At 54.8% G+C, this 26,215-nt stretch overlaps 1 protein-coding gene across 6 annotated transcripts; it reads right to left on the reverse strand.

The window, feature by feature from the left end:
- Positions 1-23,845, reverse strand: KCNH4 (potassium voltage-gated channel subfamily H member 4). 6 transcript variants are annotated; one of them, XR_012514669.1, is made up of 17 exons: positions 23,419-23,845; positions 21,361-21,594; positions 20,927-21,073; positions 20,696-20,823; positions 18,989-19,232; positions 18,505-18,662; positions 14,385-14,592; positions 12,712-12,906; positions 12,085-12,287; positions 9,487-9,736; positions 8,633-8,877; positions 7,478-7,516; positions 6,956-7,308; positions 6,580-6,686; positions 4,965-5,038; positions 1,680-2,384; positions 1-231 (listed from the first exon to the last, which is right to left on the reverse strand). XR_012514669.1 is itself a non-coding variant. In XM_074388722.1 (16 exons), the coding sequence occupies exons 1-16, from the start codon at positions 23,492-23,494 to the stop codon at positions 1,989-1,991; spliced, it is 3,054 nt and encodes a 1,017-aa protein (XP_074244823.1). In that variant the 5' UTR covers positions 23,495-23,845; the 3' UTR covers positions 1-1,988. The 6 variants fall into 6 exon arrangements, 5 of the variants coding, with proteins under 5 accessions (XP_074244823.1, XP_074244824.1, XP_039332414.2 ...); XM_074388722.1 differs by having other exon boundaries at positions 1-2,384; positions 12,088-12,287; XM_074388723.1 differs by lacking the exon at positions 1,680-2,384.
- Between the last annotated feature and the right edge of the window lie 2,370 nt (positions 23,846-26,215).

Consider the following 26,215-nt stretch of genomic DNA (forward strand, 5'->3'; position numbering starts at 1 on the left):
ACCACAAAAATAAAGACTTTATTTTCTATCCAAAAGTGAGCCCAAGATGTTGGGTGGTAGAGGAGAGCTGGAGACCTGGGTGAGTTTTGGAGCCGTCCAGGCCCTGAGTGAGACCACGTTGTCATGGGGGAGAACAGGCTTGGCAGAGGTCTGGGGGTCAGGGGAGGGACAGGGCGTGCTGTTAGGATTTTTGAGTTGCTAGCAGCAGCAGAGACCAGCTTGAGAGACAGCCTGCAGAGAGACAGAAACAGAGATGTTGCCAGACTCAGGCCTAGGAGTAGAAGCAGACACTACTGGGCCCCAAAAGCACCTGTTAGGCACAGGGACCTGGGAACAGGCTCTTAGGTAAGGAGGCAGGGGTTGCAACTCCACCCGTGGGCTCCACCCCAGACATTCCACATTGGGTGAGGCCCAGGAATCTGCTTTTCATTTATTTATTTATTTTTGAGCCACTGTCCTGGCAGAATCTGCATTTTAATGGGATCTCAGGGAGTTCTGATGGACACTCAAGTTTTGGGAACTCAAATACCTACAGAGACCTGACAAAAGTTTCAAACAAGGGAAGCTAGCCGGGTGTCGGGAGATGATGATGAAACTCTTGACTGCAAGTGGTGACTGTGAAGTAGGGCGCAGAGCAGATCCCATAAAGGAGGACAGTGGCCACCTGGCCCCTGCTGATTTCAGTTATTGCCAGATGGCATGTCGGCCCATGGTAGCCAGATGTCCTGGGTTTTTTGTTTTTGAGGCAGGGTCTCACTCTATCAGCCAGGCTGGAATGCAGTGTGATCAATGTTCGCTGCATCCTCAACCTCCTGGGCTCAAGTGATCCTCCCACCTCAGCCTCTGGAGTAGCTGGGACCACAGACACACACCACTACACCTGGCTAATTTTTTTATTTTTATAGAGATGGGGCATGGCAGAGTGGGGGGGGGGGGTCTTGCTATGTTGCCCAGGCTGGGTTCAAGTCATCCTCCCACCTCAGCTTCTGGAGTAGCTGGAACCACAGGCATGCACCACTATACCTGGCTAATTTAAAAAAAAAAAAATTTTTTTTCCTCTTTTTTTTTTTTTTTTAAATAAAGATGGGGTTTCACCATCTTGGCCAGGGTGGTATTGAACTCCTGACCTTGTGATCCACCCGCCTCGGCCTCCCAAAGTGCTGGCGGTGAGCCACCATGTCAGGCAAAAAAGTTTTTTGTTTTTTTTTTAGAAGAAGTTTTGCTCTTGTTGCCCAGGCTGGAGTGCAAGGGCACAATCTCGACTCACCACAACCTCCACCTCTCGAGTTCAAGCGATTCTCCTGCCTCATCCTCCTAAGTAGCTGAGATTACAGGCATGCGCCACCATTCCCAGCTAATTTTGTATTTTCAGTAGAGATGGGGTTTCTTCATGTTGGTCAGGCTGGTCTCGAACTCCTGACCTCAGGTGATCAGCCTGCCTTGGCCTCGCAAAGTGCTGGGATTACAGGCGAGAGCCACTGCACCCCGCCAGTAACATTGCTCTTAAGGTCTTCAGCAGAGACCCAGGCGCTGAGACAGAAGACCCCACGATATCACTAAGCTATCTCCAGGCTAAATCCTGCAACCTGTCTCACTTGCTGTGATCCTGCCTGGTCTTGCCTTCATGTCCTAGGCTGGAGCTGGGTCCCTTGCCCTTCCCCTCTGCTCCCCATCTCTACCTGCCTCCAGGTCCTGGGGAGAAAGTAGGATCTCATCTGCCCAGTCCAATGGGCACTGCGGTTCGTCTCATGCCTGCTGGGTTCCACGGCCCTCAGGTGGCTCCCCTCACAGAGGGGGAGGTTGGGGAAGGCTTGGAAAAGGGAATAGCATCAGAGGTAACCAGGCTTGGTTAAAAAGTCCAGAAATCCAGAGCCAACCAGGCCAGCTGGTGGCTGCTGACCCCAAGGCAGGGGGCCAAGGGGCCCAGGCCCTCCCAGAATGGTGAGCAGCAGCGCCCACCCCCGGCAGGCCTGGGCCCTGGGCCAGGGTCAGTGGAACATGTCTGACCTGGACTGGAAACTGCGCCTCATGAGGCTTGGGGTTGGGGGTGAGGCCTCTGGCATTGGAGAGGGTCCCAGAGGGTCAGGCTCTGGCGGGTAGGGAGGCAATAGGGAAGGTCTCGAGTCCAGGGACTCAGTCCCTGTCTCCATGGTCCCCATACTGGCTGGGGGGTGAACTTCAGCAAGTGTAGTATCCTGGAGGCTGGGTGGTGATCTGGATGCACAAGGGGAGAGGCATGGTGGCCTCAGCTGCGGACAAGGAGGGTCTGGGGTCCAAGCGGAGCCTGCTGCGTGGCCTGGGGGACCCAGCCTGGCCTGCAGCAGGCCCATGATATGCCGCAGCTCCCGGCTAAGCTGAGACACCTCCTGATTGAGACGACAGATCTGTTGAAAACACATTGAGTTGTTTCACAGGTGCCACAGTAATAGCCAGGTGCACCCCCCGCTCCAGTTCACAAAGCTGTTTCACAGTCACTTTCTGCTCATGGCCACCCTGGGAAGAAAGCAGGACGAGGGTTCTTTTTGCCTACATGTAAAATGCCTCAGTCTCTTTCCACAAAGGATTTGGGGCAGCAGATATTGCTATATCCCCGCCCCCCTCCCCCCAACACACACACATGCATGAGCTCTTCCAGGATGTCGAAAAATGCTCCAAGAGGGCCGGGCGCGGTGGCTCACGCCTATAATCCCAGCACTTTGGGAGGCCGAAACGGGCGGATCACGAGGTCAAGAGATGGAGACCATCCTGGTCAACACTGTGAAACCCCGTCTCTACTAAAAATACAAAAGATTAGCTGGGCATGGTGGCACATGCCTGCAATCCCAGCTACTCAGGAGGCTGAGAGGCAAGAGAATTGCCTGAACCCAGGAGGCGGAGGTTGCGGTGAGCCGAGATCACGCCACTGCACTCCAGCCTGGGTAACAAGAGTGAAACTCCGTCTCAAAAAAAAAAAAAAAAAATGATCCAAGAGGCCACATCTGTGAAGGCACAGCCTTATTCTTAGCCCATTCCATCGCACAAGCTCAAGGGTCTCTATCAGTGCTTTTCAAACTTCAGGGAGTATAGAATCAACTGAGAAACTTTTTAAAATGCGCATTTCTGGGTCCCACCCCAGACATTTCAAATCCTGAGAGGCTCAGAAGTCTGCCCTTAATAGGTTGTCAGGTAGTTCTGATAGATGCTTGTTTGCAAAACACTGGCCTAGAACTGAGTGAGGCCCCAGGCCTTGAGCAGACTGGCCCTCAAGCTTGCTCAACATGTGCCAGCCCCACCCAGGCCTCGGGGCCTGAACCAGCTCAGGTGCCACCCCTCCAGGCTACGGGATGTTTATGAGAACACGGGGAAGGCCGGCTCCCAGGGGCTGGGCTTGGTTGCTCTGTGGTGACAAGTCTGAAATCCCTCCGGGAGGAGGCAGACGCAGAGGCTCAGCATATAGGATCTAGACCAGGCGTCCCCAAACTTTTTACACAGGGGGCCAGTTCACTGTGCCTCAGACCGTTGGAGGGCCGCCACATACTGTGCTCCTCTCACTGACCACCAATGAAGGAGTTGCCCCTTCCTGAAGTGTGGTGGGGAGGTCGGATAAATGGCCTCAGGGGGCCGCATGGGGGCCATAGTTTGGGGACGCCTGATCTAGACTCTTCCTGAACACAATTCAGACATCTGTTTTCGTTTGTTTGTTGAGACAGAGTCTTGCTCTTCACCCAGGCTGGAGTGCAGTGGTGCAATCTCAGCTCACTGCAACCTCCGCCTCCCAGGTTCAAGTGATTCTCTTGCCTCAGCCTCCCAAGTAGCTGGTACTATAAGCATGTGCCACCACGCCTGTCTAATTTTTTGTATTTTTAGTAGAGACAACGTTTCACCATGTTAGCCAGGATGATCTCGATCTCCTAACCTTGTGATCTCCTTGCCTCAGCCTCCCAAAGTGCCGGGATTATAGGCACATCTGGATCCAGTTCCCTGAGGCTTGAAGGCCTCTCAGCCTCCCTGTCCTCTGCCCCACACTTGCTTAGCACTCATTACCCATGGCTGGGGTAAGGACAGGGGAAAGGGGCCTGGGCAGGAAACACTCCCACAGTGGTAGAGGGAGAAGAAATCCTCTTATTAGGCTGGGAAACCTCAGCCAGTCGGGAAGGAAGGGAACCAACTAGTACTGAGTGCCTATGATGGGCCAGGGACTGGATCAGGCACACGTGCGTTCTCATTTCATCCTCAAAACTCCGGGAAGTACATACTACTATTTTCCCCATTTTAGATGAGGAAGTTTAAGTCCAGAGTGGTTGTGGGACTTGCCCAAGTTCATCTAGCTAGCATGAATTTTTTCTTTTTTTTTTTTGAGACAGTGTTTCGCTCTTGTTGCCCAGGCTGGAGTGCAATGGGGTGACCTTGGTTCACGGCAACCTCCGCCTCCCAGGTTCAAGCAATTTTCTTGCCTCAGCCTCCTGAGTAGCTGGAACTACAGGCATGCATGCACCACCACGCCTGGTTAATTTTGCATTTTTAGCAGAGACAGGGTTTCTCCATGTTGGTCAGGCTGGTCTCGAACTCCCAAACTCAGGTGATTTGCCTGCTTCGGCCTCCCAAAGTGCTGGGATTACAGATGTGAGCTGCCGTGCACGGCCTAGCATGAATATTTCAATTTCAGTCTCTGGCTCCAGAATCTGAAATGCTCTTTTTTTTTTTTTTTTTTGAGAGGGAGTCTCACGCTGTTGCCTAGGCAGGAGTGCAGTGACGCAACCTCAGCTGACTGCAGCCTCCACTTCCCAGGTTCAAGTGATTCTCCTGCCTCAGCCTCCCGAGTTACCTAGGACTACAGGTGCCTAGGTAATTTTTGTGTTTTTGGTAGAGATGGGGTTTCGTTATGTTGGCCAGGCTGGTCCCGAACTCCTGACATAAAGTGAGCCACTGTGCTGGGCCTGAAATGCTCTTATATCAGGCACATCTCTGAGCCAACCTCAACCTACCTCCTGGTTCAGCCGGCAAACCTTTTCCTTCACCTCCTCGGCCTCACTGGCCAATTCTGGGCTGGGCCTGGTTCCTGCAGGGTGAAGAGATGCAGGTGAGTTCATGGAGCATGAATACCTGAGCCTATGACTTGGGCTAGAACCCTCCTGTCTTTGGGAAGGCGGAGAGCAGGGGGAGACAAAGCTCTAGGGTCTGTGAGATGGAAGGTTGAACTCCTTAGTCTGGTTTTGAAACCCCTGCAACTCCCCAGGCTCATCCCGCCCCCTCGCCCCATCTTGGTATGGAGTTTCTCTTTGGTGTTTGAACACAACATCTCTTTGGTTTTCATGCCTTTCAACAGCTTCTCTATTTATTTATTTATTTTTGAGACAGAGTCTCTCTCTGTTGCCCAGGGTGGAGTGCAGTGGTATGCTCTCAGCTCACTGCAACCTCCACCTCTCGGGTTCAAGCAATTCTCCTGCCTGAGCCTCCCACGTAGCTGGGATTACAGGCATGCACCACCACACCTGGCTAATGTTTGTATTTTTAGTAGAGATGGGTTTCACCATATTGGCCAGGCTGATCTCGCACTCCTGACCTCAAGTGATCCACCCTCCTTAGCCTCCCAAAGTGCTGGGACTACAGGCATGAGCCACCAAGCCCAGCTCAATAACTGTTTTGCTCCACCCTTCAAGATCCCACCCATCCTTTAAGAAGCAACCCAAGGCTGGGCGTGGTGACTCATGCCTATAATCCTAGCACTTTGGGAGGCCAAGGCAGGCAGATCACGAGGTCTGGAGATTGAGACCATCCTGGCTAACATGGCGAAACTCCGTCTCTACTAAAAATATGAAAAATTAGGGCCGGGCGCGGTGGCTCACGCCTGTAATCCCAGCACTTTGGGAGGCCGAGGCTGGTGGATCACGAGGTCGAGAGATCGAGACCATCCTGGCCAACATGGCGAGACCCCGTCTCTACTAAAAATACAAAAAAATTAGCTGGGCATGGTGACACGTGCCTGTAATCCCAGCTACTCAGGAGGCTGAGGCAGGAGAATTGCCTGAACCCAGGAGGCGGAGGTTGTGGTGAGCCGAGATCATGCCACTGCACTCTAGCCTGGGTAACAAGAGCGAAACTCTGTCTCAAAAAAAAAAAGAAAGAAAGGAAGAAAGAAAGAAAAATTAGCCAGGCATGGTGGCACAGCTACTTGGGAGGCTGAGGCAGGAGAATCAAACCCAGGAGGCAGAGGTTGCAGTGAGCCGAGATCGTGCCACTGCACTCCAGCCTGGGCGACAGAGTGAGACTTAGTCTCAAAAAAAAAAAAAAAAAAAAAAAGGAAAAGCATCCCCTCCTCTCCTCTAGGAGGAAGTCCAGTGGGCACCTTCCTCTTCCACCACAGAGTCCTGTTCTTGCCTGTCATAGTATTTATCATCTGGAATTGTTTATCTGTGTACAGAGGTGTCTCCCTGCTAGACTCATGCCAAGAGCGCAGGTGGGGACTGTTTTATCTCTGTATTCCCAGAATGGCACCTGACACATGGTAGGCCCCTCCTACATGTGGGATGGATGGACAGGTGGACGTACAGGTGTATGGGCAGATGGATGATGGAGTTCAAGTCCATTGTTGGTCCTTACCTGTAGGGGGCGCCTGGGAGCGGGGCCTTGGCAGCTCAGGCCTCCTGCTGAACCGGAATGAAGGGGCCTCAGCTGTGCTGCCAGAGTCCTCAATGCCATCCACTATCCTGGGGACAGGGCAGTGCTCATCAGCACCGTGGGGTGAGGGTACAGGCCAGAGCAGAGCAGGCAGAGGGGGACTGGGGGAGCAGTGCCGGGGGTGGAGCAAGAGCAGTGGTCAAAGTGGGTTGGGGTTGCAAGCTGTGGTTGGAAGGGTGCAGCGGGCACATGGGTGGAGACAGGATGAAGCACTGTTTGGAACGCCGGGGATAGAGCCCAGAGAAGGTTCTGGAAGCCAGTGAGGGTTTGGGGATGGCAGGGGAGGCTGGCGTCTCACCGGGGACTGAGGTCCGGAGGTCCAAAGGTTCCCAGTGGGGGAATGAGAAGCTGAGGGGGCTTCCAGGCAGCAGAGCACCTGGGGGGGCCGTGAGGGGAGGGGCTGTGGCCCTGGCCAGCCAGGGCAGGGGACGGGGATGTCGATAAGGAAGGAGAGGAGACAAGGGCCGAGAATGGGGGCAGCTCCTCGCCCAAAAGGCTGACCAGGGAGCCCCGAGGCCGTGCTGGGCTGAGGTTGGGCAGCAGGAGGGGCCGTCGGGGCCTGGGACCACCCCCAGGCTCCGTGCCACTCTCGGCCTCCGTGATGGATGGCAGCGTCTTGTCTGAGGAGGAGCCAAGGCTTTCTGAGCGGGGCTGCGGGCAGAGGGGGCAGCTGATGTTTCGGGACAGTGAACAACAGACCCCTTCATTAAGTAAGAGCCTTCACCAGCGGGTGCAGTTCCCCATCCACAGAAAGGGGGATGCTGCTCCCCATCTCACTCTCCCCGGGTCAATTCAACCCCACCTAGGAAGTGGGTGTTACCTGGGAGAGGCGAGGGGATCGGGAAAAGCGGCCGAGGCCCTGTGAGGACAGAGGAGAGTTCAAGCCCACTCCCGCCTCCCCACGGCCCTAGCGCAGCCCCCGCGTCCCACCCAACAGTGTTACAGGTTGAGAACGAGGAGTCTTCTGGGGAACTGAGTCAGAAACTACAACTCTAACTCAAACAAGAGTTAGAGTTATAGAGCCATCCCTTGGGGGTCAGCCTTCAACTGGGAGAAGGGAGACCAGAAGTCAGCTCTGCTCCTAAGTCCCTGTGGGCCTTGGGCAACCCATTTCTTCTCAGTGGGCCTCAGTATCCCAGGCTGTATCTCAGTCTGTAAAATGTAGTTGTACTAGAGCTTGGGCGCTACCAAACACTGCACAGCAAAGTGAGACTGAAAAGCAGCAAAAGACCAAGGCCCAAGGGGTAATGTACAGGCCTGGCCCAGAGCCCAAAACAAAGTGGGCTCAGGAGACATGTGGTGAGAGAAGAGGAAGCCCCAGGGGATGATGCTCGGTCCAGAGGGGCTTGAAAGAGAAGCACATGAAGGGGTTGTTTCCAAAGGGAGGGTCCTGGCCAGGCATGGTGGCTCACACCTGTAATCCCAGAACTTTGGGAGGCTGAGGCGGGTGGATCACTTGAGGTCAGGAGTTCGAGACCAGCCTGGCCAACATGGAGAAACCCCATCTCTACTAAAAATACAGAAATTATCCAGGCATGGTGGTGCATGCCTGTAATCCCAGCTACTCAAGAGGCTGAGGCAGGAGAATTGCTTAAACTCGAGAGGCGGAGGTTGTAGTGAGCCGAGATCACACCACTGTACTCCAGCCTGGGCAACAGAGTAAGACTCTGTTTCAAAAAAAAGGGAGGTTCCTTTGAAGGAGTTTGGAATGAGGCTGAGGGGTGGCCAGCAGGAGATGGGGCAGTAGAGTTGGAAGTAGATGGCGATGAGAGATGGCCAGGGGATTGGGTGATGGCCGGTGTAGAGTCAGCAGGGTTGGAAGGTATGGAGCAGGTAAGGGGCCATGGAGGAGGGTGCCTGGGCTTCAGGCATGGTGCTTTCAGGGTGGAGGGAGGTACACAAGACTCTCAGGCTGGGAAGTCTGCTTTGGAGGAGGGGACTCTGGAAGGGTGGCGGCCATCAGGGGCATACATACACTGGTGTCAGAGCCCTGGCGCAGGTTGAAGGTGAGGTCCCGGGGCAGGCCAGCCCGGAAGGCAGCCCCGTACTCAGGATAGAGCCTCAGGACCTCAGCCAGCCCTTGGCTGCTCAGCTGCTGCAGGCCGCAGTAGGTCAGAGCTTTCACATCAGCACTGGTCTTCAGCACGAAGCTTGGGTCTGCTCCCGACCCAGGCTCCTGCCCCGGCTCAGGGATATCTGCTCCAATCAGGTCCCCCTTCCCTGTGGATAAGGGATGGGGACAGTCAGCTGGGGCAGTGGGAACAAAAGGATATCAGCCAGAGGTGGTCAGTGGATTTAAGGAGTGGTCAGTGCATTTGAAGGATGGGCCAGTCAATGGGATTGGTGGAAATAATCAACAGAGTTAGGAAAAAGTCAGCAGAGAATGACTGGTGAGGTTGAGAGACAGTCAGTGGGAGTGAGTAGGGCTAGAGGAACGGTCAATGGAATTGGATGATAACAATCAACGATGGCTGGAGGGGTCAGGTCAGGTAGAGGGTAAAGGTGAATGGAGTTTAAGATCACTGGGGATAAGTCAATGGAGCTGGGAAGTGGAGTAATGGGAAAGGAGCAGCTGAGCTGGGGGACAGTCACCGGGAAGGGTTGATGGGTTGAGGGATAGCCAAGGGGATTAGGGGAGAATCAGAGGGGAATTGTCAAAAGGGGATGGTCGTAGGGAGAAAGGACCAAGAGAGAGTACTCCTCAGCAGGAACTGTAGGTAACCACGAGGGGTATCCCATTCCCTAGAATCCTGGCCATTCCCAAGTACTCAAGGGGAGGTGGGGGCAGGTGGTACTGGGGTAGGTAGTGGGAGCTGATGGGGTCCTCACCCAGGATGGCCAGCACCATGTTGTCTCGGAGCACCTCAAGTGAGCCGGAGCAGACATAATAGTGTGCCTGCAGGGCATCCCCACGGCGCAACAGGTACTCGCCCGGAGCACAGAACGAGGTCTTGATGTGCAGCGATAGGGCCCGCAGGCAGCCCCTGCTGGCCGCTCCAAACAGCGGCAGCTGCAGGATCTCCCGATTCAGGTGCATAGCAATGTCAGCTCTCAGCTCGTCTGGGAAGTCACGCAGTAACTGCATAAGGGGCATAGGTCATTCTGGCCATTCCCCTGCAGCTACTACTTGAGTCTACAAATGTGCTTAGCTGTCTTCAAAGAGAGAATTCTGCTTGCCCTTGCTTTGAGGTCACCCATTCCAGACCTTCAGGACAACCTCTGTGTCTAACCTCAATTTTGCTTGCTGTGTGAACCTCGCAACCCAATTCCAGGGGCAGAGACCAGGTCGTCTTCCATCAGTTCCCTGCCTATGGCTACCTGCTGGTCACTCGACCCCATCATTCAAGAGCCATCCCTTGGGGGTCAGCCTTCAACTGGGATTCAGGAGACCAGGAGTCAGCTCTGCTCTTACATCCCTGTGGGCCTTGGGCAACCCATTTCTGCTCTCTGGGCCTCAGTATCCCAGTCTGTATCTCAGCCTGTAAGATGCGGAGTTGTATTAGATCTTGAGTGCTACCAAAGACTTCTGGTGGTTTTTTTTTTTTTTTAAGATGGAGTGTTTTGCTCTTGTTGCCCAGGCTGGAGTGCAATGGCACGATCTTGGCTCACTGCACCCTCTGCCTCCCACGTTCAAGCAATTCTCCTGCCTCAGCCTCCCAAGTAGCTGGGATTACAGGCACCTGCCACCACGCCCAGCTAATTTTGTATTTTTAGTAGAGACAGGGTTTCACCATGTTGGCCAGGCTGGTCTCAAACTCCCAACTTCACATGACCTCCTGCCTCAGCCTCCCAAAGTGCTGGGATTATAGGCATGAGCCACCATACCCAGCTGAGGCCTGATTCCCATCTACCTACTAGGCAACCTTCCTCTGGACCTCCTCCAGTCACCATACCCTCCTCTTAAGCTGATCTGGGACTCTCACCTTCATCCAGAAGCCCCATTTTCCTCCTGTTATGCCTCCATCCCCACCCTTGGCCTAAGCCAGAAACCTGAGAGTCACTTTGAGCTCCTCTCCTGCAACCAGCAGATCCCATCCTCAGAGATATCTCACCGATCCCTTCCCTCCCCAATCCCCATGCTACTCCCCAGCCTAAACATTACGCAGGATAAAATCTAAATTTCAGGCCATACCTGGGCTGGGCATCGTGCCCTCCTGCCCTGCCTTCTCCCTCCGCAGCACACGCACGCCCGTTCCTTCAGGCTTACCAAACCGCTTTCTGTTCCCTAACACACTCACTCAGCTCTTTTTTTTTTTTTTTTTTTTTTTTTGAGATGGAGTTTCACTTTTGTTACCCAGGCTGGAGTGCAGTGGCAAGATCTCGGCTCACTACAACCTCTACCTCCTTGGTTCAAGCAATTCTCCTGCCTCAGCCTCCTGAGCAGCTGGGATTACGGGCACACATCACCATGCCCAGCTAATTTTTTGTATTTTTAGTAGAAATGGGGTTTTACTGTGTTAGCCAGGCTGGTCTTGAACTTCCAACCTCAGGCGATCCGCCTGCCTCAGCTTTCCAAAGTGCTGGGATTACAGGCGTGAGCCACCGCGCCCGGCCCCCTCTCTGCTCTGTTGTAGCATCACTTCTGGACCTGTGTCCCTATGGCCCTTTCTACCTGGGATGGCTTTCCTATAGCAGGCTGATTTCCTTCTTGTCCTTTGTGATGTCCCTTCTGCTATGCCACCTTCCTTGACTCCTCCCGCCCAGGCACAATGAGGAACAGAAGGCACCAGCATCCCTCCCTCCTTTACAGCCCCATTCACTGCCGCACTCCCTGTTCATCTGTCTCCCTCTGTCACAATTCCGGGTCTCCCTGAGGACCAGGCCAGGGCTGAGTGTCATCATCTCTAAGCTCCCAGTGTCTAGCGTTGAGGCTGGCCCAAAGCAGGCACTCAGGAAATGTTGGCATAAGGGAGGTGGCGTCAGCTGGGCCCTGAGCTCTTTCACTCCCATATTCAAGTGCAAAGAAACACGAATCTGTAGTTTGGGTGAGTGTGTGACCTTGTGAACATCTCACCCCTTAGGCCCTGTTTGCCTCTATTTTATTTTATTTTGAGACCAAGTCTAGCTCTGTAACCCAGACTGGAGTGCGGTGGTCCAATCTTGGCTCACCCCAGCCTCTGCCTCCCTGGTTCAAGTGATTCTCATGCCTCAGCCTCCTGAGTAGCTGGTATTATAGGCGTGCACCACCACAGCTGGCTAATTTTCATATTTTTAGCAGAGACAGGGTTTCACCATGTTCCCTAGGCTGGTCTTGAACTCCTGACCTTGAGTGATCCACCTGCCCCAGCCTCCCAAAGTGCTGGGATTACAGGCCTGAGCCACCATACCCGGCCTGCCTCCATTTTAAGCCAGAGGGGCAGCAACCCCTTCCCCACCCCACTGCAGGGCCACTCAGAGGGCGAGGGCAAGACAGGAGCCCCTGCGCACTACCTCGTTGGCGTCGATGCCGCTGTTGACGGCCCACGTGGTCTGGAAGTACTCGAGCATGCGCTGTTTGAGTGGTCTTGGCAGGCGGTGCACACGGATGAAGTCCTTGAGGTCCTTCATGCGGCTGTGGTAGAGTGAGCGGCGCGAGTACATGCGCTGGATGATGGCTGTCACGTTCCCGAACACCACGGCGTGCATCAGGGCTGCAGCGGCAGCAGCGGGGCAGTCAGGGGCGGCCACCCCTCTGGCCGCCTCCCCAGCTCCCAAACCCACCCTATCCTCGACCAAGAGCCAGAGGGCTCCTGCGTGCCTACTGGGTGCCAGGCACTAGACTAGGGGTGGGAAATAGGGAGTGGTCCAGAGATGGGTAACACCCCCTGCTCCTCTCAGGCCTCCCCACCATTAGGTCATAAACCTGGGTTTCCCATCCCCTTTGCAAGAGGCCACGCCTGTCTGTGGCATCCCCAGGGCCAGCACATAGTGGGCACTCAGGAAATGAATGCACGACTGGACTTGAGGAGACACCTCAGGCCGATGCCTTGCCCTCTCTGGGCCTTAGTGCCTTAGTGTCCCCGTGCACATTGGGCTTCACAGGGCCCCACTGAGGCATGGCAGGTCTGGCCTCACCGCCTATGAGCATCGTGCAGATGGAAAAGATCTTCTCGGCATCGGTGTTGGCGCACACGTTGCCAAAGCCCACGCTGGTGAGGCTACTTAGAGTGAAGTACAGTGCCGCGATGTAGGCGCTGCGCCTTGATGGGCCGCCCACTGAGCCATTGACGTAGGGCACCTCCAGACGCTTGCCCAGCTCATGCAACCAGCCTGTGGGGTGGATGGATGCAGGAAGCCCTGGCTGTGCCGGTGGTGGAAAACCAGGTTTCCCTGAGCTGCCTGCACTTGACCTTGGGCAAGTATTTATGCACGGGTTGGCACAGGAAATTTGAGGAGTGGCCTGAGCCTGGGCCCCCGCATGGTGCACTGGTTACAGTTGCAGTCCAAAGCTGCCAACTCACTACACTGCTAACTGTACAAAGGCTCCTGAAACTTTCTAATAGTTTATTGTGCCCCTGCTGTATACAAAGTGTTGGGGAATTGACTCAGCCAAACACTCTCCCTGACCCTGGTGAAACCTATAGCCTGGAGGGGAAAGAGACATGACATAATTCATTACAGGTGGGAGGTGAGTTCCCAGAAGGAGAGTATTGTATAGGGTATGTTAGGAATCCTAACAGGTTAGGGAAAGCCAACCCATTGGCATTTGGGGGGTTGGGTACATGGTGTCTGGAAGGCATGCTCCTTAGGACAGGACATTTTGGTTGCGACAAACGGAACCAATGGAACATTAGTTCCTAATGAGGCACGGAACAGAGAAGCCATCTAGGTGGAGAGGGAAGACAAACAAGGGAGGATTCCAGAGAGGAAAAAGGCATGGTCAGGCTCAGTGTGAGAAAGCAGGATGTCCTGGGTCCAGGGGAGAGGATGCTGTGGCTGCAGCGCAGGGAGCATGGGAGAACGGGAAGGGAGGTGGGGACAGGGAGCACAGGGCGCGCACTGAGTATGGACTTCATTTGGAGGCCAGTGGGAAGCCACTAAGAAATCCCAGAAGGAGTGTGGCAGGTCAGGGTTGAATCTTGGAACATCCATTTGGCTGTGGTGAGGAGGGTGGTTGTGGGGAGGATGAGAAGGGGGTTGTAAGATCAGTAAGGGGCTATTGCACAGGACTGGGTGAGAAAGGGAGGTGGAGTGGACTGGGAAGGGGCAGAGAGGAAGGAGAGGAAAGGCCAGATTCAAGGGGCATTTGAGAGGTGGGATTGATGTGGTGGGCCAGGTGTGGGGCGGAGGAGAGGGAGGTGTCAGGGACCATGCCCAGGATCTGACTGGCCTTTCAGGGTGATGCCAAGGGCCTGAAAGGCCAGTCAGATCCTGGCCCATGGCCATGAACCCTAGGGAAGGAGGGATTGTTGGGGGCAGAGATGCCAAGCTCTTTCTGGGACTTTTCACATGCTCCTTCTGCCTGAAACACACCCCCTCCACCCTCAGTGTTTCCTACATTGTACTTTGATCACTATCACTGGTTTTGCTCCCCTGCTAGGCTGTGAGTTCCTCCCCACCTGCCACCCAAAACAGAGCCCTGGTCTGCAAATCCATATTCCCATGCTTGATCCAGAAAGAGCTCAATGCATGTTTGTTGGGTGAATGGAGGAATGTGGGGCAAGGGGTGTGGGCACTGGTGGAGGCATCCGCTTGGGGATGGGGCAGGTGGACAGGTGGTCTGCGAAAGTCTGGGGTCGGTGGCTCACCAATGTCCCAGAGCAGCGGGTCATTGGCCTCCATCTCCCGGCGCCCGATGACATACCAGATGCAGGCCATCCAGTGGGCAAGGAGCGCAAAGACCGACATGAGCAGCGTGAGCACCACCGCGCTGCACTGAGAGTACCGCTCCAGCTTCTGCAGCAGCCGTAGCAGGCGCAGCAGCCGCACCGTCTTCAGCAGGTGCACCAGCGAGGTCTGCGGGAGGGTGGCGGGGGAGGCTGTCAGCAGGCACACCTCCGCAGAGCCCTCAGAGTCCCCTCCCAGGGCCTTCCCACCAGACACCCTGGAGCCAGGGGAGGCTACCACAGAAAAGACATCCTTGCCGTCCTGAGAAAGTGGCCAGGGAACACAGCAGGAAAGGAACAATAACAATAAAACAGTGGCTAACAGTTAGTAAGTACTTTCTTTTTTCTTTTTCTTTTTTTTTTTTTTTTTGAGACGGAGTTTCGCTCTTGTTACCCAGGCTGGAGTGCAATGGCACGATCTCAGCTCACCGCAACCTCCGCCTCCTGGGTTCAGGCAATTCTCCCGCCTCAGCCTCCTGAGTAGCTGGGATTACAGGCACGCGCCGCCATGCCCAGCTAATTTTTTGTATTTTTAGTAGAGACGGGGTTTCACCATGTTGACCAGGATGGTCTCGATCTCTTGACCTCGTGATCCACCCGCCTCGGCCTCCCAAAGTGCTGGGATTACAGGCTTGAGCCACCGCGCCCGGCCTCTTTTTTCTTTATTATGTTTTTGGAGATGAAGTCTTGCTCTGTCGCCCAGGCTAGAGTGCAGTGGTACGATCTCAGCTCCCTGCACTTCTGCTTCCTGGGTTCAAGCAGTTCTCCTGCCTCAGCCTCCCAAGTAGCTGGGATTACAGGTGCCTGCCACTGCACCCAGCTAATTTTTGTATTTATTTATTTATTTTATTATTATTATTATTTTTAAGATGGGGTTTCACCATGATGGCCAGGCTGGTCTTGAACTCCTGACCTCAGGTGATCCACCCACCTTGGCCTCCCAAAATGTTAGGATTACAGGTGTTAGCCACCGTGCCCGGCCATAATTTTTGTATTTTTTTAGTAGAGACAGGGTTTCACCATCTTGGCCAGGCTGGTCTTGAACTCCTGACCTCGTGATCCACCTGCTTCGGTCTCCCAAAGTGCTGGGATTACAGGTGTGAGCCACCTCACCCTGTCAGTAAGTACTTTCTATGTGCTTAGCCAGGCACTGTGCCAAACATTTGTATACTTATTTAAAAATACACACACAGCCGGGCGCGGTGGCTCAAGCCTGTAATCCCAGCACTTTGGGAGGCCGAGGCGGGTGGATCACGAGGTCAAGAGATCGAGACCATCCTGGTCAACATGGTGAAACCCCGTCTCTACTAAAAATACCAAAAAAAATTAGCTGGGCATGGTGGCACATGCCTGTAATCCCAGCTACTCAGGAGGCTGAGGCAGGAGAATTGCCTGAGCCCAGGAGGCGGAGGTTGCGGTGAGCCGAGATCGCGCCATTGCGCTCCAACCTGGGTAACAAGAGCGAAACTCCGTCTCAAAAAAAAAAAAAAATACACGCAAACACACACACACACACACACACACACACACACACACACACAATTTATACCTTTAGTTCAATTATCATCATTCCCAATTTGCAAATGAATGAACTAAGGCTCAGAGAGGCTAATGACTTGTTCACGGTCACAGACCAAGGACATGGTAGAGCTGGGACTCAGGGTTGGCATCTGGGCTAACTGACATCACAGTCCACCTGGTGCTCTCTAGCCACGAAGCACTGGGAGATGGTGGAGGAGCCAGCCCTGGTCAAAGTCAAGGGATAGACAGTCGTCTCCACAGAGCCCCGGTAGCAATGACAGCAATTGTGATGGGGACCACTCTTCGAGACATGGAGAAGCATAGTGGAGGGGGGACAGGCAAGGACTTGAGGGCTGGGGGAGGTTTCGGGACACTTCCTTTTGTGGATAGACTGCAGATGAGAGTCAAGTGGAAGAGTTGAGGGGGCGGGAGAGCAGGGACTGAGGGAGCCTGGGCTGTGCTAGCGGTTGAAGGAGCTAATGGTACCTAGTAAGTGTCCGATATTCACTAATATTACTCCCAGTACCATCTACATGGTCGTTATAAGTATTGATCAGCCCTTCAATCTTGGAGCTGGGGAGGGCTTATCTTCTGAGTGGGGGCAATTTGGCAGCTAAGACTGGAGGCTCTAGGGCCGTGCCTGGGGAACTTGGTATGAAACCCCCTCACTGCCCCTTCCTGGGCCCCAGAGAGCATTCCCCACAGCCCTGGCCCTACACTGCTCCTGGACCACCTCGTGTAATTTTTCTCTAATTTTAGGTGAAGGAACTGGAAAGGAGGTGGCTCTGATTCCTCCACATGGACCCTTGCCAGGGTTTAATGCCTGCCCCAGGTCCCAGAGCTCCTGACTGCAAGCTTGAGCTCTTCAGGGCTCACTCAGCCAGCCGACCTTAGGCCCCCCTCTCCTGGGGATGCTCCTCTTATTCTCCTTGGACTAGAATATCCAGGCCTGGCTCCTTCAAGTCTGCCTCTGCCAGTGCCTACTCATTTTCTGTCTCTGCCCTTCCTGTCTGTGGCCCCCAGTGGCATTCCTCATCTCACCAGATCATCCACCTGGAGGCCCTGGTTACCTGGGAAGCAGGATGGTGTGTTGGAAAAAATACTAGGCTGCAAGTTTAGAGACCTGGTTCAAATCTCCTGCCTGCCCCTGCTAGCTGTGTGACCTTTAGCAAGTCACTGAACCTCTCTGAGCCCTGTACCTACCTCTGAAAAAGGATAAGGATCTGTCCTGAAGGGTTCTCGTGGGGCTCCCACGTGATGATGTGTGTGAAAGAACATAGTGACCTGTAATGTGCTCCCAAAGGTCCCTGGGAGGAGGGGCAGGGGGCTCTCTGCAGTCTCCCACTCCCCAGCTGATGATGCCTGATGGGCATAGAGGAGTGGGCGCACTCCTGGGGAGGGGTGGGAAGGTCGGCTCAGAATGGTCAGAGCCTCGAGGCAGATGTCCACACATGCACGTGTATGGGAGCGCACACACACGTGTGCACAGCCAGGAGAGGAGGCCCACAGCCCGTTGGCGGCTAGTTAAATTCGGCTACGTGTAGGTGGTTTCCTGCTATAGCTGAGTGCAGGGAGAGAGCACACAAGGAAACTGCTCCCCATTTCCCCGCCCCACACCCAAGGGGGCCTGGGGACACGGGGTAGCACTGCCCCACCCTGGACTTGAGAAGACCTACTCTGTGCTGGCTGGGGCCACGGATGACTACTCAGGGCACCTCCAGGGTATCCCCAGGGATCTGTGACAACCCAGGTCCTGGCATTCTCTGCCTCTGAATCCACCCCACAGCCTCTACCTTCTTGTCTAGGGTTACTATCCTCCCCAAAATGCTCGCTGTCCTCATCTCCTGCCAGCTAAATCCTACTCACCCTTGAAGCTCTAGCTGTCCTCCTGCCATCTCTCTCGGGAAGCCTTCCCAGACCCCTCCAGCCTCTGCCTAACAAGGGCACCTTTGCTTCCCAGATGCTGGCCAGACTTCAGATCATTTTTACACACACTCATGTTCCAGCCTGGAACTCCAAGGTCAGCCCAGCCCCTCTGCAGCATACCCGGGGCCCATCTTCCACCCTGTTCACCCCTTCTGTCCCTGACGCTCTGCAGCAGTCCTGCCCCCTCACCAGTTTAGCTGTTTAGAGGCTGAGTCCTTCTTCCCTTTCCCCATGGTGGCCATGCCCCACACAGTGCTTTGCAGACAGCTAAATGCTCATCAGTTGTTTGTTAAATAAAAATGTGGAAGGTACCACTCATTTGGCATCAGACCAATGCCGCCTTGGTAGCCATAGTTAGCTTTTCATTTGTCTCAGCTTCCCTCAAAGATTGTGAGCTGAGCTCCCCAGGAGCACAGACCCTCTGGGATCCTCCCAGTGCCTAGCAGAGGACTATGCCCAGAACAGGTGCCTGATAAGTATCTGCAGATGGAGTGATGGGAAGGGGCATGTCTGGATTTGGGGTCAGTCCCTTCCTTGGAAGACGCTGTGCTGAGGTTGGGAGGTTAGGCTGGATGGTGGGATGAAGGTCACTCACCACTGTGATGTTGAAGATGTAAAGCAGGTCAAAGGGCAGAGCAGCAATGAGGTCGATGAAGAACCAGGTGGCCAGGTAGTGGAGGCCAATGGAACGAGGAGCAGAGATCACCTGGCCGGACTGGGACACATAGGTGGTGCGGAAATTCAGGATGATATCTGGGGGTGCAAGAGGCTATTACTGGGGGGCCTTGGCTAAGGGACCAAGAAACAGAGAAAGCTGGGAACAAGCTTTGGAGGCCCAGATGGGAGGAGGAGGCGGCAGGCATGGAGAGATAGATTGGGCTTCTGGCTGGTCCTTGGGGAGGACAGGTCACAAGGCTGAAGGCTGCAGGGGGCAGGACACATGGGCCATTGGGACTTAAAGATGCAGAAAGTTGGGGTGTCTGAATGCCTGGGTCATGCAGGCCCCAGGAGTGGGTGAGGCTTGACCAAGTGGATTCCCCCAGCCAACCCGCCAGGGTGGGTGAGGCAGAGGGTCTGACCCAGGATGAAGAGCATCTCCACGGCGATGTCGCTGACAAGGGTGTGTCGCGAAGTGATGGGGGTGTCGTCATCACCCGAGAAACAGACGTTGTAGGGGACGGTGACCGCAACATAGAAGGTGGCAAGGAGGATAAGGCCGTCCCAGATGGCCTTGGGGACGCTGTAGTGGAGGAGGAGGCAGCGAGACCCCCCCACGGAGGCCACCTTGTACTCGGGCACTGATGGCTTTGGTTCAAACACGTTCTAAGGGGAGAGGGGTGGTGGTTGGGGACACTTGAGGGAAAGAGGAGCCAAGATTGGGGGTGGGAAAGGCAGGGCAAGGGGAAAGGGGGCAGGTGGGCACTGCAATGGCACTTTTGACCATGAAAGGAGATACAAGACCAGGAGAGGGGCGCAGAGGCTGACACCTGACATTTTTTTCTCCTGCCAATGTACTTCCCAGGCCCCCTTCCTTTTTTTTTTTTTTTTTGAGACAGAGTCTTGATCTTGGCCCAGACTGGAGTGAAGTGGCACAATCTCGGCTCGCTGCAACCTCTGCCTCCCGGGTTCAAGCAATTCTCCTGCCTCAGTCTCCCGAGTAATTGGGACTACAGATGCATGCCACCACGCCTGACTAATTTTTGTGTTTTTAGTAGAGACGGGGTTTTGCCATGTTGGCTAGGTGATCCACCCACTTCAGCCTCGCAAAGTGCTGGGATTACAGGTGTGAGCCACTTCGCCCTGCCCCAGGCCCCTGTTTGAACTGATCATGTCTTGTCACGGGCATTTATAAGGCTTGACACTCGCCCCACTTGATTTAAAATTTTTAAAATTTAGAAACAAGGTCTCACTCTGTTGCCCAGGCTGGAGTGCAGTGACACCATCATAACTCACTGCAGCCTTGAACTCCTGGGCTCAAGCTATCCTTTTGCCTCAGCCTCCAGAGTAGCTGGGACCATAGGCATGTACCACCATACTCAGATAATTTTTAATTTTTTTTTTTAGAGAAGGGGTCTCACTGTGTTGCCCAGGCTGGTCTAGAACTCCTGGCCTCAATTGATTCTCCTGCTTTGGCCCCCCAGAGTGCTGGGATTACGGGCATGAGCCACTGTGCCTGGCCCAACACTCATCCTACTTGAGAAGGAGACTATTACAAATCTGGCACATGCCCCAGCTTGAGGGGTCACTAACTTCTCCCTGAAGTTCCTCTTGGGTTTTGGGGGCCCAGTGGGGGATGGGCATGTCCTAGCAGGGAGAGGAGACTGGCATAGCCTACCCCATTCCTTGTATCCCTAACAGAGGGTTGGGGACTCAATCCCCTGGGTTGGTCGGAATTCTAGGAGGTGGTATACAGGTCCAGATGCCAGGCCTGCAATGAGGGATTTCTCCCTAGAACTGTAGCAGCTTGCAATTTCACCACCCATGGCATAACCCTATGATCTTCAGGCAGGTGAGGTAATTGTTGCTAGAGCCCCACCCTTGTGACATCATTGAAGCAGAATAATGTCAATCAATCACCTAAGGGAGTGAGGCAGATGGGGATGGAAGGAGGCGGGGGGAGGATATAGGATGGAGCAGAGAATAGTACATGGGAAATGGGTGGGCAGAGGAGCAGGCCAAGGAGGGACGCCAGACAGGCAGGGAAGCGAGGAAACAGTGGCAGGCAGGGGTGCCTCAGAATCAAGTCTGGAGGACTAGGGAGATGTTGGGTTGGCGGTGGGACTCACGTTATTGGACTTCATGCCTCCCTGGCCCCGGCGGCTGAAGTGGCCAGTCAGTCGGTGTAGGACAGTACGGCTCTGTCTTCTGGCGGACCGAAATTTCGAGCTGGCTCCCCTTCTACCAAGGGAGATTTCTGTTGGGAAGGAAGGTGCACAGATACGTTTGGGCACATCCCACGTGGCTGGGTAGGCGAGGGCTTCTGACCATTCACACTGCCCGTCCAGACTTGCCATTACCATGATTACTGTCCCCGCGGCCTCCTCGGGGGCCAAGTCCTGGGCTTCCACTCTGAGTGATATCCTTGAAGGAAAAGAGGAACAGCACAACCTCCCCCATTTCATTCTTGATGGGCATCATGTCCAGGAGGCACCAAAAGGCTGAGCCTGTAGGCATGGAGAGAGGGAGAGAGGAGCATGGGCAGCCCGTGACGTGGCTTTCTCCTCATCCTCCTAGACACAGGTAAAGAGCTTGGCAAAGCAAGAGCCAAAAGGAACCTCAGAGATTCTGTCAGCTCACTCCATCTTTCAGATGGGGGAACCCAGGCCCAGAGAGGGTCAGGGACCCACTCGGTCACAGTCAGCTTGTGGCAGTGTGGGGAGGAGCACTCAGACTCCCTCTGGGTAAGGCCAGGGGTCTAGGCAGGGCTGCAGGGTGGGGTGGGCCCCCTCACCATCCTTGCGGTAGAAGCAGATTTCAGCACGGTGCTCCTGCTGGCCCTCCAGGGCTTTCTGCAGACGCTGCAGGGCGGGCTCACTGGTCTCTGGGCCATAGAGGAAACGGCAGCTGCAGGTCTTCTGCATGACCTCGGTGCGACCGTAGCCCGTGAGCTCGCAGAAGCCGTCGGAGCAGTAGACAATGGGAAAGCCCCGTGGGCCCTGTGCGTTGGCCAGCAGGAAGTTACTGTCTGTGGGAAGAAGAGGCCAAGGTCAAGTCAAGGCTAGGAGGCGAGCTGGCTTCCAGGTGGGCAGCACCTCCCCTAAGATGGGGTTAGAGGTCACAGAGTCAGAAGCTTCCCAGGTTTCCGTGTTGCTCCTGACCCCACTTTGGGATATTCTGAATTGAGAATCGGTGAAGATAGAGCAAAGAGATAAGGACTTAAGAAACGTAAGCAGGGTCTAACAGGGAGTTGGAGTAGGACCCCAAGAGGTCATGCCGTCCATCCCCCTGCCTTCCAACTGGTGTCACTGTAGAAGGCAGCATAGCCTGGTGAGTAAGAGCCTGGGTTCCTGCAACCCTCCACTGCCACTTACTGCGTGACCTGGGGCAACTTGATGACCTCTTTTGTGCCTGAACTTTCCTTATTTGGAAAGTAGGGCGTAATAGGCCTTCCTCACATGGTGGTTGTGAGAGTTACTTGAGTTTACTTGGGGAGAACGAGTCCTAGCACATGGTAAGTGCTACTCTGAGAAGGTGAAATTGCTCCCCCACATTCACTTGGCTTTCTTCCTATTATGGAGTAAGCAGGGCAGATTCTGGTGACATCACATCCATTTTATTGATAGGAAACCAAAAGGCAGAGATTATCCAAACTCAGATCTCCTTAGTGTGGGGGCAGACAGTGATGTGTGGTATCCTTCCCTGCCTTCCAGGAAAGGGCCACTTTTTAGCATTCTTATAGCTGCTTTCAGGAGATCTGCCCCAGTGCTCAAAGTTTAACAGGATAGGGCATTCAGAGTATAGCTGCAGCACCCCCCAGCAACAGAACCAGAGCTGTCTCCCTCCAGTTCCAATGGATGGGAGGCCAGGGGGGCTACTGTGGGCCATCCAGGGACAGAGACTCGGCTAAGAGGTGGGGCCTGTGACACAACCAGTCCTGGTGCTCTAGGAGGGATGACTATTTGAGGGCAGAGCAGCTGATGGGGACACTGAAGGTGCCTGGGAGGCACTGGGCTCTGGGCGCAGCCTCCTTCTTCCATCCCAGGGCCTGTTGCCCCGGTGATCGGCGCTATGGAAACAAGGCGGGGGGCGGGGGAGCGGGTAGGGCCCCGCGGCTCAGTTTCCGCCCTCGGGTACCGCTCCCCCACCCTTCAATCCTGGCCAGGGCTCCCGAGGGAATTGCGGGGTTGGGGGAGGTGAGGGCAGGGAATCTCTGGGCTCCAGAGTGGGAAAAGGGAATGGCGGGAGAAGAGGCGGGGAAGGAGCATGCGGCTGTCCAAGGTGCTGAACCTGAAACCCAAGCTGGGGTGGGCGAGCTAGGAGTTCCCACCGTCGCACAGACCGTTCCCCTCCTCCTGCCTCACCCTCAGACACGGACGCCCCACGATCTGGGGGCACACGACCTCAATCCAAGCTAGGCCCTGCTGAAGTCTGATCTTTTCTCCTGTTTTTCTGGGGGTAGTGGGAGCTGGAGTCTGGGAGTAGACCCCAGAGCGCCCCGCCACTCTGTCCCACTTCTGTGTCTCGGATACCCTCATACACGCCCCCAGCACAGCTCGGCCCAAGAGCGGGCGGCTCCCAAGGCCCCTCCTCCGCTCTGCCGCACAAAGAGCCTCTTCTGCCTCGAGTCACACCCCCTAACCTTGGCCCCCCAGCTCTCGGCCCTTTCACCTCCTCCCCTCGCAGGGCACTCCCAGCCCTGTTCCTGCACCGCGGCTTTGGGAGTTTCTAGACCCTCAACTCCATTCTCTCCTCTTGCCTCGGGTCTCACCACGTCCAGGAGACCCGAGACGGCCCCGAGGAGACTTGGTCCCCAGCTAGAAGCCCCAGCCCCGACCTCCGTCCCACTCACGCGTTCCGTCAAAACGGGTGGCGATGGTGTCCAGGAAGGTGTTTTGCGGGGCCAGCAACCCCTTCATGACCGGCATGGCCCCGTGGCGTGGGTTCGAGGCGCGGCGCTGGGGGGCTTTCAGCGCGGCCGGGCCGGAGGGGGCGCGCTGCCGGAGGGGCCGGGGCGCCCCATGCGCCCGCCTGCCTCCCCACTTCTCCCTCTTGCTGCGCTGCCGCCGCCGCCGCCGCCTCTGCTCCGAACCCCGTAGCTCTCCGCTCAGCGCCGTTTCGGTCCCCCCACCTCCCCAAGGGCCAGGTTCTTCCCCTTGGGCTCGGCCCGCACCGCCACGTGGCCCCGCACGGGGAGGGGCCACTAGCGACACGCGCACCCCTCTGGGCAGCCCTCCTCCCAGAGGGGAGCGGCCCACGCGTGTCTCTCCCGGAGAGAATTCGGGACACGCCCACCGGGAGGGGAGGCCTGAAATGACGGGCGGGGCTTGACTAATAGACACGCCCTCTTTTCGGGTGGCCACGCCCCCACACGTGGTTCCCTGGCTGCTCCTTGTGGCTCCACCTCGCGAGTTTTCCCGCGCACCGTCCCCGCTGGGCTGGTGTCTGGTTCACAGTGCCGCCTGCTGGAGTTGAGATATTTCGCAGCACCCCAGCCCAGTTGCTCCAGTGTGAGATAGGAAGGCTAGTTTGCTGGTAGAGAATAGATGATGCGAAGGATTGAAACCCCAACTCCTAGAAAGCACCACTAACTCTTGCCTCCTGCCTCAGTTTTCCCAAGAGACCCTGGCAAACTCTGCCTACTGAGCACACAGCATGGTGGAATGAAAAGAGCTTTGGAGGCCGGGAACAGTGGCTCACGCCTGTAATCCCAGCACTTTGGGAGGCTGAGGCGGGAGGCTCATCTGAGGTCGGGAGTTCGAGACCAGCCTGACCAACATGGAAAACCCCCACCTCTACTAAAAATACAAAAAAAAATTAGCCGGGCGTGGTGGCGCGTGCCTGTAATCCCAGGTACTTGGGAGGCTGAGGCAGGAGAATTGCTTGAACCCAGGAGGTGGAGGTTGCGGTGAGCCAAGATGGCTCCATTGCACTCTAGCCTGAGCAACAAGAGCAAAACTCCGTTTCAGAAAAAAAAAGAAAGAAAGAAAGAAAAGAAAAGAGCTTTGGAGTCCACCAGGGAGAGTCCCAGCTCTAGACACTAATCGAGTGATAGCGTCTCCAAGTCCCACTTTCCTCATCTGCAAAATGGAGCCGATAATTCTTACCTGATGCAGTTACCATGAGAATGTAATACCATAATGCATGTCTTTGGCACAAAATAAGTGTCTTGGAGGGCAGTTGCCTCCCTGTTTTCCCTCTTCCTGCTGTCTTAATCCTCCTCTCTGCTATCCTTCAGTGGAAGAGAGGCTGGAGGCAAGTTTGGGAGAAACTACCCCTGAAAAAGATAGTTTCCAGGTGGGCAGAGTCATGGTTTGAAAAACTTTGACCTCTGACTTCTCCAAGACGGAACCAATACAGAGGCAAGAGGGACCCAGGTGAGACTAGATACAGGACTTTCTCACCACCTATGCAGAAAATTGAGGCAGTTGAGTTCTGTGGCCGAAGGTAGCTGCTTCCTACGACAAAACAGCTGAAGCCAGTGAAAGTGAAAACCTTAATGAGCAAGGAGGGCAGACTAAATTCTCCCCTCCCTCTGAGCTAGGTATGATCTGGGTTAATAGAGTCCTAAGAAGTGCCACAGTTTTCTCTGTGTCTCTACTTTTTTTTTTTTTTTTTTAGATAGGGTTTCACCATGATGGCCAGGCTGGTCTTGAACTCCTCACCTCAGGTGATCCATCCACCTCAGCCTCCCAAAGTGCTAGGATTACAGGCGTGAGCCACCGCGCCCAGCCACTACTTTTGCTTTTGAGATGGTCTTACCCTGTCACCCAGGCTGTAGAGCAGTGGTGGATCTCGGCTCACTGCAACCTCCGCCACCTGGGTTCAAGCAATTCTCCTGCCTTGGCCTCCCTAGTAGCTGGGATCACAGATGTGTGTTACCATGCCTGGCTAATTTTTGTATTTTTAGTAGAGATGGGGTTTCACTGTGTTGGCCTGGCTGCTCTCTAACTCCTGACCTCATGTGATCCACCCATTTCAGCTTCCCAAAATGCTGGAATTAGAGGCATGAGCCACGGTGCCCAGCCTGTGTCTCCACTTTTGGATGTTGTATTAGTTTCCTAGGACTGCCATCCAGGGTGGCACAAACAACGGAAAGCTATTGTCTCACAGTTCTGGATGCTAGAAGTCCAAGCCAGGTCAGGTGAAGGCAGGTTGGCTCCCTCTGAACACTGTGAGGGAGAACCTGTTGTGTGCCTCTCCCCTGGCTTCTGCGGGGGTTGCTGGCAATTGTTGGTTTTCCTTAGTTTGTAGGAGCCAACCTCTACTGTCATGTTCACATGGGCTTCCCGTGTGTGTTTCTGTGTTCAAATCCTCCCCCCACCTTTTTTTTTTAAAGATGGGGTTTCACCATGATAGCCAGGCTGGTCTTGAACTCCTGACCTCAGGTGATCCACCAAACTCGGCCTCCCAAAGTGCTAGAATTACAGGTGTCAGCCACTGCACCTGGCCTCAAATTCCCTTTTTTGTAAGGACATCAGTCACAGTTAATTAGAGGTCTACTCCACACTAGTATGACCTCATCTTAGCTAATTACATCTGCGAGGACCTTAGTTCCAAATACAGTCACATTCTGCACATTCTGAAGTGCCAGGGGTCAGGACTTCATCACATGGATTTTGGGAACACCAGTTAACAGGTGTCTTTGG

This window comes from Saimiri boliviensis, chromosome 17, assembly GCF_048565385.1.
Source record: "Saimiri boliviensis isolate mSaiBol1 chromosome 17, mSaiBol1.pri, whole genome shotgun sequence".
Classification (NCBI taxonomy): domain Eukaryota; kingdom Metazoa; phylum Chordata; class Mammalia; order Primates; family Cebidae; genus Saimiri; species Saimiri boliviensis.